The sequence below is a fragment of the Corvus brachyrhynchos genome, unplaced genomic scaffold, assembly GCF_000691975.1.
Source record: "Corvus brachyrhynchos isolate BGI_N302 unplaced genomic scaffold, ASM69197v1 scaffold95, whole genome shotgun sequence".
NCBI lineage: Eukaryota > Metazoa > Chordata > Aves > Passeriformes > Corvidae > Corvus > Corvus brachyrhynchos.
In genome coordinates this window covers 1993245-2003317 of record NW_008238347.1, presented here as the reverse complement: position 1 = coordinate 2003317, position 10073 = coordinate 1993245, and the positions used below count along the sequence as shown (strand labels likewise).

Sequence of the window (10073 nt, the reverse complement as noted above, 5' to 3'; positions counted from 1 at the left end):
CTTGCTGGAGGCCGCTCGGTGTAGCCGAGTCGAGCTCACAGTGTAAAGAACCTCGTTTCGTCAAGACAAAGGAACAAATTTCAATAAGTTTGAATTCGGTCTTTTGCCATGTTTTGTCAGTAGGGCCATATCCTTAGAACCTCTCAAGTGGAATTTATGACTTGCTTTTGAGGTTTCACTGCAGCTTAGGGAAATCTTAATGATTTTACACTGTGTTCTGGACAGCATATACTGAGCTGCCTGCCACCCTGTTGCGCTGAAAATAATGTCCTGGTGCTGCAGGTGCCTCTTTGCAGTTTTTAAGTTTCACCTCTTCTGTTGGTTTGGGGGCTTCTGTTGTTGTTGTTGCCTTACATACAGTTCCTCGGGGCTTTTGCTAGGAAGCCGATTTTGCCTTCTGGGAGTTGACACCATTAAGAAACTTGGCGTGGCTGTGTATGGTCTCTGTGCTTCACCTGGATTTGATCAGATAGCCTCATCTTAAGGTTCTTTTGTGAAGGTCGAAAGTACAAAAAGCCTTTGGTGGATAGCACCAACAACAGCAAATCTGTCTGAGCAGTTCTACAGCAAGCACTTCTTTGTGTCTTGGAAAAGTACTGTTAGGAACAAAATATCTCATCTGCAGGGCTTCTGTCATCATAAAGCACTGAGAAAACAGCATGTTATGAACATATGGTTATGTTTGTTGTGCTTCTTGCTGAATATAAAAGAAAATAAGAGAAAACACTGAAAAGGAATCACTGAACGACTGAGAAACCATCCATAAGCTGGGTTTGGTGGAAATGGTTCATAGACTTAACGTGCAAGTGCAACACTTGAATAAAATAATGACAAGCTGTAGGAGAAACTAGCATAGATAAAATTTCCATGGGGAAGTCTCAACTTTGATTATGCATTGTTACAAATCATCTTTACTTGACATATACAAAATTATTTTCACATTTGTCATAATATAAGTGAATCCTTTTAATGATTATTTTGATGTATTTAACAATGTTAGCTTTGTAGAAGTTACATTTGAACGTGTTGGTGCTGGAGACATGCATACATTTCTCTGTTACGGGTGTTGCTATTGTTTGCTGTATTTTTAAATTTTATATTAAATGATTGCTTTGCAATTACAAGCAGAGGTTTCCAATGAAATATCAAATGGGCCAGCATTCAGGAACGCCTTTTCGTTACTTACACCTGGATCAGAATCTGAAGTCTGGCCCTGTAATTAGCAAGTCACACTTAAAAACGGAATGCATTAATTGGAAATCTTAATTAAATTTACCTTGGAAGAAACACACCCCAAATAATGATAATTAAAAATATGTTGGAAGTGGTTTTTTCATGTTTCTTTGTCTTTGATTACTTTGTTTTTTGGGGATTTTTTTAACCCCCTAAAGTTGAAGGTGGAGTCACTCCGAATAGGATAAAATGATTCTGTAGTATTTTCTTCTCATTGTGATAATAGTATCACATTATAATAAAGAAATAGTTTAAATAATGGAAGATACATTTTAGATGTAACAGTTTATTTCCCTTATTGTGTAAGATTGCTCTTAAGAATATGGATGAACACGGCAGTTTGACGGAATGACTTGATAAAATTTTGTGCAAACCAGCATTCTTAGCTTGCTGCTCCCTGGTTCAGCATGTGGTGTAGAAGCAGTTTAACTGTTAAGGTTTCTCCTGCGTGAGCTGAGGAAAGCACCTTTGAGATCTGTGAATTCCACAAACTGCATTAGTTCTTGACTTTGCAATTGGTCCTTTCTCATTTATGAAATTAACATCTTTTTTTTACAGCTTAAATAATAGAGTGAAAATAGTATATTAGAGGCTTAATAAAGTAAAAGAATAACTGTACCTCAGCAGTGTGAACAGCATGGTTCCAGTATGCATGTCCCATATATGTATGTATGAGTGTGTGTATGTATGTGTGCACACGCACACATCAATGGCATCTTCTCTTATTTGCCAGATATATCAAGCAGAATTGTAGATTTTCAAAAAGTCATAGCAGAACTTTCTTTACTAATAAGAAAAAACCCAAACTTTTGTGCCTGATGGAAGTTGCTGGCATCTTTCCAAACAGGTTCTCTAATGGTCTTGTTTCACCATGGCAACCAATATGGAGGTGCTGGCTCAGCAGGTAGTGGAGACTCAGCAGGTGGCTGAGGTGAGTGACAGATGATATCACAACAGTTGGTATATGAGATTTTGAAATTAAAAACATATTAGGGCGTTCCTGCTGTTTACAGTTAAGCATGAACTGAACAGAAGATCTTTATAGAAAAGTGTTGCTTTACAGTTGAGGACAAGCATGAAACCAGTGCAACTGGGATGTATTTTGTTCACCCTACTTTGTTCTGGTGTCCCCCGTATTAGGAATGCAAGTAGGAAATTCAACATGAGCTATAGAGAAACTTGGCTGTATTATAAATTGTTTAAAAAATTAATACAACAAAATTTCTTGTCATTTGATCATTAGATTGACCATTTTGGACATGGAAAGCTTTTGCTCCTAATTTGAATTGTAATCTAGATCCACCACAGCGTTTGAAGTTACCTGTTTTACGTATGTGCTAGATTGAATTTACAGTAAGGTGGTTAATTTAAATCAGGTTTTATATTTTGTGCCTACATTTAAAAGAAAAAAAGCACAAAACCTACTTAAAGTGATATTAAGTGATGTCTTGATGCACATTCACTGCAGCTTGGATGATCAACAGCTGAAAATTTTAAATCAACTCATAAACTGCAAGTATTCATGGCCATAGAAAATAATTTATTTATCTCCTTCACTATGCAAAATTTCAGTCAAAAAATAAACTGGTTCTTTTGTCTGATTAAAATTACTCAGTTTAATATCCTTCAAGTTTGCTGTGATTTTTTGTACGGTTACATAATTAAGGGATTTAAAAAATAATAAAGGGCAAATGGGCTGAGAGACCTCTATAGATAAGGCCACTTTTCAGACATTAGTTTGGAGTTTCCTTTCACCTATTGAGCTAAGATTACACCTGTATATTAAAACATATTTTTAGTTCAAGAAGAAGCTCTATGTAAGAAGAAAATATAAGTTTAATTATGTTTTTAGAAGTGGATTTGAGATTCCCTACTCAGAAGTACTTTTTCAAAAAAGAAATTTTGTTCTTTTTAGCATGGAAAATGGCCTAGTGAGTGTCCTGGAAGTAACATCTGTGGAATAGTTTAAAAAAGCTTCCTAAGTTTCACAGTGAAAACCGACAAGAGATTTTTCGCTCTAGTTTTCTGTACCAGGTATGAATTTGGCAAGCTGCATTTTTAAAAAACACTTCCAAATATACTTTGAAAGAGAAACCTGCAATAGAAATACTGACAGACTTTATACTATTTTGGTAGAACTTGGGTGCTGTAATAACATCTAAAGCACATAAAATATGTGACATTTGTAATTCCTCGTGCAGGAAATGCACCGTGGTAACATAGTGTGATGGTTGTATCTTGCCACTGGAGAGATCGCTCCATCTCAAGAGTGTATGAAGCTCTGTGATTTCTTCCTGGCCGGTGGGTAAATAGAGGGCTTCATCTCTTTATAGTATTCAGCTGCTGCTTAAATTATATGCCTGTCCACTGCATAACACCATGAAAACTTTGTTCATGGAAAACCAGTTGTAAGCAGCACTATCTTGTTAGGAATTCATTAATACTATGACCATGTTGATATTGAATCATTTCCTTATGAATGGCTGGCTGGCTGCCTGCTATTTGTGTCTTCCATCAGGTAATACAGGTAAATAAATTACTAGTTTCCTTGAAATATGCTAAAATTCTATATTTGTACTCACCATATCTTAGAGAAAATGTAGAATCAAACTTGGCACTGGCTTTAAAAAATGAGAGATTTGCAGAGTATCATATTTTTTATCGATGAAAATTAAATGGAGTAAGGGAGTCATTGATCATGCCCTGAATTTCATGTTATGAGCTGTGAGAGACAAGTTGCAAACCGGATAACCTAATGCAAATATTAGCAGCTTTAGCTGTATCTGCATCACTTTTTCAATATAATTGCCACATATGTAGTGTGCATGGGTTTGCTGAGAACTATGATGCCAAACGCCAAATCAGACTGGCATGCAAGTAGGCTACATGTTGTTTCTCTTTCTTGAGCAATAGTTCATCAGCTTTGTTTTTCATGAAACTGAATGTATCACAGAAGTTGCTGAGTGTGCTCCAGTATTGCATGTATTTTTGTACTTATTCTATTTTTAGGACTTTTAAAAATTGTTCTTTTAATGGTTTCAAATGTTTACACTGCTTTTGCTTGCTTCTGCTTTATAAAGTGTTGCTTGTTTAATTTTTTTTCCAATTGTGCATTTCTGAACAGATTGGATGAAAGTTCCATTTTTAGTGTTTGAAGTTGCCATTACTTACAGTTCATGAAACTAAAGAACAGAGAGCAGCTAGGGGGTTTGGAGGGAATTTCAGCAGTTTCTCCTCATCCTGAGCAGCTTTTGAAAAGCAGAAAAAATACTTAAGCCTTAATGCAAAAATACGTAATGCTGCTTTTCTCAAGTATTTGTTTAGTACTGTCACTGTGCAGTATACAAGTGGCCTAGGTTCAGTTCCAGCACCAACTTAGATTTGACTTGAATACCATTCAAGAAAAATGTGTTTGGTTTTGAAGTAGAGGTGCATTCCCTGTGTAGTACCTGTGATTTTAATGCAAAATTTTAAAAAATTTTAAACAGAGCTGGAGTGGGGGGGCTGGAAATAAGGGCAGTTTCATCTTTCCAACAGCAGCTCTGGTGTGACCAGTAATAATTTTTAGTAGTTGCTAAAACTGTCTTCTGCCAGCTCTCTGACAGCCACAAACTACCACAAACTATTCCTGGTGCATCCTTTTTCCCATCAGAGGCTATAGGGAGAGAGTCACATGAGGTGACTATTGAGCCCTGTGCTTCCTGGATCTTGTTTATGACAGCTGCATTGCTAGAGAATTTTCAGTTGCTTTCGGTTTCCTCAGTATCCTGATAGGAAACTGTCAAAGTCTTGAGCCTTTCTGAAAGCATGTTTTGCCATGGAGCTCAAAAAATATGGATGTCTTTGTCACATAAAATATTTTCTTGACCCTCTTCAGACATCTCTGATATGCTACATCATAAATAGTTCAGCAATTCAGATTTTGGTCTAGATTAAGACAGTGTGCTGGAAAAGGAGAGTGGAAACACTGTTGTTTTGATGGAATAAGTTTTTACTTTGTTTTAAGAATTAATGAAGTGTGACATAAGACCCTTTAATATTTTACTGCTATCATTGGCCACTTGCTCATTTCTGATGATTTTTCAAGGTGGAGCTTTGATGCAAAGTCGTCTCAAACAATATTTGGTTCAAATACAGCTTTTCTCAAGTTCCTGTTAACGGTAAAAGACCCAGACGTAGCCTGAGCCTGAGAGGTATCTCACACAAAGTGCACATGGGAGCAAGGAGATGCTGCCGGGTTTAAGCAGTTTGTCAGCCTCTGAACTGAAGACTGTTACCACATGTGGCATAGCTGATGGTATAATAAAAGCATGGGGTGTTATGTGAGACCTGGTCTGAGATTTTCTTTAGCATGCAGATACACCAGGTGCAGCTTCTTCCGCGACTTTTTATGTGCTATAAAAGATCTTGCACTGGCATCCTATTAGGGCAGTTAAACTAGAGTTCTTCTAGTGGTAAATTCGAATTTGATCTGCCATTCTACAAAGGACCCAAGTGGTCAGGAGAGCTCATTCCAAAGAGAGTAATTGAAACTTTTTTTAGATATCTCTTACATCTGTGAAAGAAATATAATTGGACATATGTTTTTTGTTAAAGCCTATTATTAATTTAATAGCTAAAGATACTCATTAGGAAAAATATCTATAGAAAAATAAATCTTTCTGATTTGATTTGAGTTCCATTATAAAATGGGAAAAATATTAATAATTTAAACAGAAGAAACCAAATTTAATTTTGCCAGCCTTCAAAAGCACTTAATTGCCAAATACTTGGTTTTAGTTTAATGACAAAAAAGGTAGATACATATGTGTTTAAGCGTATTTTTATATTGCTTGAGCTTTGTGCAGATCTTCTATGTCACTTAAGGCAAATCATTATTAATTTCTATAAACTTCAGCATATGACATTATTGCTAGTGATACTTACTGGTTTGAGAGCCCAAGCAATTGTATTTTAGATCCAAATAGTTCTTCTACACTAGATCACAGTTAGTTGGCCTAACATTTACACTGCACCCCTTCTGTAAATACACTCTTGTAGGTAACTATGTATAGATACTATTTTTAGAGAGATGTACAATAGATGATTGTGTTTTCTGTCAAGTAAATTGCCTAATTTCAATAGTGAGCACATTTCTGTGCTAAGGAGTCATTGAAATTAGATTAAAATACTAATGCTCCTTAGACACCTACGTTATTCATTTGCTGCAGAAGCTTTTGTAGTGAAAGTCCACTGGATTTTGCTGTTTATTGTTGTTAATAGGTTTATTGTTGTTTATAAGTTTATTGTTGTAAAACCTGTCAAGTACATGGTCACTTTCTCAAAACTTCATGTACTATAACTTTTAACAAATTTAACTTTTGAAGAACTTAAAAATATCTTCTGTTTTCATCCATTTGCCAGCTTTCACTGCAGCCTGATAAGAATGTTTTTTTGTGGAATGAACTTTTAAGGCTAAAGATGCTCTACAGGGAATCTGATGGATTTTCCTTTCAACTTTGCTAATTCGAAATTAATTATCTCGAGTGTGTTCACATGGCACACACAGGACCAGGGGATCAGGCCCAGCCAGCATGGGTTTAGGAAAGGCAGGTCCTGCCTGACCAACCTGATCTCATTTTATGATGAGGTGACCCACCTAGTGGATGAAGGAAAGGCTGTGGATGTGACCGCCTGTGTTTCAGCAAAGCCTTTGGTACTGTCTCCCAGCATTCTCCCAGAGAGGCTGCAGCCCGTGACTTGGACAGGTGCATCTTTGTTGGGTTAAGAACTGGGGCCAGAGAGTGGTGAGGAATGGTGCCACATCCAGTATTCAGTCACTAGTGGGGTTCTTCAGGGCTCAGTTTTGGGCCCAGTTCTGTTTCATATCTTTATGGATGACCTGGATGAGAGGATTGAGGCCAAGGCCAATAGTGTGAGGTTCAACAAGGCCATGGGCTGGGTCCTGCTGTTACCACAACCCCACACAGCACTCCAGGCTTTGGGCAGGGTGGCTGGAAAGCCGCTCAATGGGAAAGAGGCTGCAGGTGCTGGTTGACAGTGGCTGAGTGTGAGCTGGTGTGCCCAGGTCACACAAGAAGGCCAATGGCATCCTGGCTTGGATCAAGAACAGCAGGACCAGGGTAGTGATTATCGCTCAGTACTGGCCACTGGTGAGGCCACACCTCAAATCTTGGGGTCAGTTCTGGGCCCCTCACTGCAAGAAAGGCATTGAGGGGCTGGAGCGTGTCCAGAAAAGAGCAAAGGAGCTGGAAAACGGTCTGGAGAGTCAGTCATTGAGGAGTGACTGAGTGACCTGGGTTTGTTTGGCCTGGAGAAAAGGAGGCTCAGGGGGGACCTTCTCAATCTCTACAACTCCCTGACAGGAGGGTGGAGCCAGGTGGGGGACAAAAGGAAATGGCCTCAAATTGTGTCACAGGAGGTTCAGGTTGAACATACTTTGCAAACCCAGAAAAAGACGTGGTTGTTTAGTTCAAAAATGTTTAAAGAATTTCCATGCAGGTACCTTATAGCTAGCTGTCTGTCTGTCTGTCTTTCTGTCTTTCTCCGTGAACAACATGGAAGAATAGACTATTCTTTATTTCCAAGCTGCCTGCAGTACATTGTGGTGTAAGGTTTGAAGATGCATCAAAGAAAGGCTAAGGATTCTACAACTAAACAACTGTAAAACAGTTTAAAAAGACCTTCTTGCTCTAATTTAGACCTTTTAAAGGGTGCATAGCTTAGTTAATAATTTGGGGTAGAAGATGATCATCAATTAAAGTGTCCTCTAAGAGTCTGGATTTTTGGGAGTCTTTTTTCTCACCTAGGTATATTGTTTTCTGCAGCTGAAAGCTTTGAATAGTCCAATAATTAGAAGACTCCTCTAATTCTACATCTCTCCTGTGTATTTTCCTCATTTAACATGCAACTTCTGTGACCTGTGTATTAAAGATAATTAGAGATTGTATGTTCAATTTAGATTATACTTTTACAGTATATTGGACAACTTATGGTACAGGCAATAGGGGAGTAGAATGGTGTGGCTTCATTAAGTCTAGTGTATTTTAATACCTCTTCCCCAAAGAGACTGTAGTCCATGTTCCTTGCTATCCAAACTGTTTTTTCTTTCTTTATTCTCTGTATATTAAACAAAGATTTTTCAAAGCAAGCTAAAATTGACACTACCCTATTGTCCAGCTGTACAAGTTTTGATATAATTCCAAGATTGCTTAAAAGAGGATTTAATAAAAACAACTTGTGACCATCCTGGTTTTGGACATGTTACTGCAGATAACAGGTTCACAGTATGGTTTGGGTTGGATGAGGCCTTCAAGAATGTCTAGCCCAACTCCCTGCCATGGGCAGGGACACCTTCCACTATCCCAGGGTGCTCCAAGCCCCATCCAGCATGGCCTTGGACACTTCCAGGGATCCAGGGGCAGCCACAGTTTCTCTGGGCAACCTCTGCCAGGGCCTCAGCACCCTCACAGGGAAAAATTTCTCCCCAATATCCAATCTATATGTTATCTTGCATGTTTAATTCAACATTTTAACATTTTTGCTCTGAAAACAGCTTTGTGAGGGCTGTTTTTCAAGCTTTTTCTGGGTATCCAGAACTAGATTTGCATTATAGTTTGGTACTCTAGAATGATATGGAATAGAACAAGAAACAGTAGTATTCAGAAGTAGTGCCAAAGTTAATCTCTGTCATTCAAACGTACTTAAAAATTACTAAAAGGGGAACTACTTAACATTTTACATTATTTATATATGATGTATTTGATTTTTACAGAAGCAAAAAATGAGACATGTATAATCAAAAGTTGAAAAAAAGTATTTCTGCATTTCAGTAAGCTAAAGGATCATACAGAGTGGTGGTGGTAGTGGTGGTTTGGTTTTGTCAGGTTCACTCCATTTCCAGAAAAAGAAAATATTCTGATAATTCATTGAAAGCAGATCCAAGTTGGTTTAATGACTGTAACCTTTCCAGTAAATATAGATTCTATACTGTAGGGCTATCTGATCTTTTTTAAATATAGGTATTTTTTAAAGTGTTCAATACCTTAAGAGTGAATTAAAATTCTGTGTGTTATTTCCAGGTGCCGACTGTTCAGACTTCGCTATCTGAATCACCAGTGATGACCAGCCCTTCCCAGCGTATCCAGATCATTTCCACAGACTCCTCTGTAGCTTCACCACAACGCATTCAGGTAAAAATCCATTAATTAACCAACTATCACATCTTCTCTTTTTTTCTCCTCCTCCCACTTAGCTTTATACAAAAGCATGCTAAAGACTATGGAATACTTCCTTTACGTTTCGTGAGAACAGATCATTTTTAGTGAAAACCAAAATTCTTTCTCCCTCAGCATTTATTTGTGCTGACCAAATGGCTGTATATAATAGTTACATTGATGGTGTAGCCAGGAGTATTTACAGGGGTTAAACCTAGTCTACACAAGCAAATCTCCTGAGCCCTGGCCACAGCAAAGGGTCAGGCATTATCAACAGAACATCTGAGATCACCTCCAGGTACATTCTTCCTCCCACTTATTTAGGAGCCAGTAGGAGATTGACCTATTCAGCATAAAATTGGCCTTCGGGAAGGCTGCACAGTGGCTCTTTGTTAACAGTAGATAATAAAAAGATGTCATTAATGTACCAGAATGTATGCAGTGGCAAATTATATAGGACTTACTAAATTTTAATGAAATACTTGTGCATATTGATATGGTTACTCTACCAGGCAAAATAGAGATCATGCTACCAGACAACTGTATCAGAAACAGAAACCTTCCATCATAAGAGAATCTTGAGAATCAGAGGGTGAAACAATAAGGCTGCCTGATTCCATCTTT

At 37.8% G+C, this 10073-nt stretch overlaps 1 protein-coding gene across 7 annotated transcripts in view; it reads left to right on the top strand.

The window, feature by feature from the left end:
- The first annotated feature begins 8 nt into the window (after window positions 1-8).
- NR2C2 (nuclear receptor subfamily 2 group C member 2) overlaps window positions 9-10073 on the top strand; it is a 36259-nt gene continuing 26194 nt past the window's right edge. For 3 of the 7 annotated variants that reach the window (XM_008634466.2, XM_017735261.1, XM_017735262.1), the window contains exons 1-2: window positions 10-2164; window positions 9315-9425. In XM_008634466.2, the coding sequence (XP_008632688.1) occupies window positions 2105-2164; window positions 9315-9425 (171 nt within the window). In that variant the 5' untranslated portion in view covers window positions 10-2104. Of the gene's footprint in view, window positions 2165-3148; window positions 3268-3434; window positions 3535-9314; window positions 9426-10073 lie in introns of all 7 variants that reach the window. The other 4 variants (XM_017735258.1, XM_017735259.1, XM_017735257.1 and 1 more) reach the window with 4 other exon arrangements.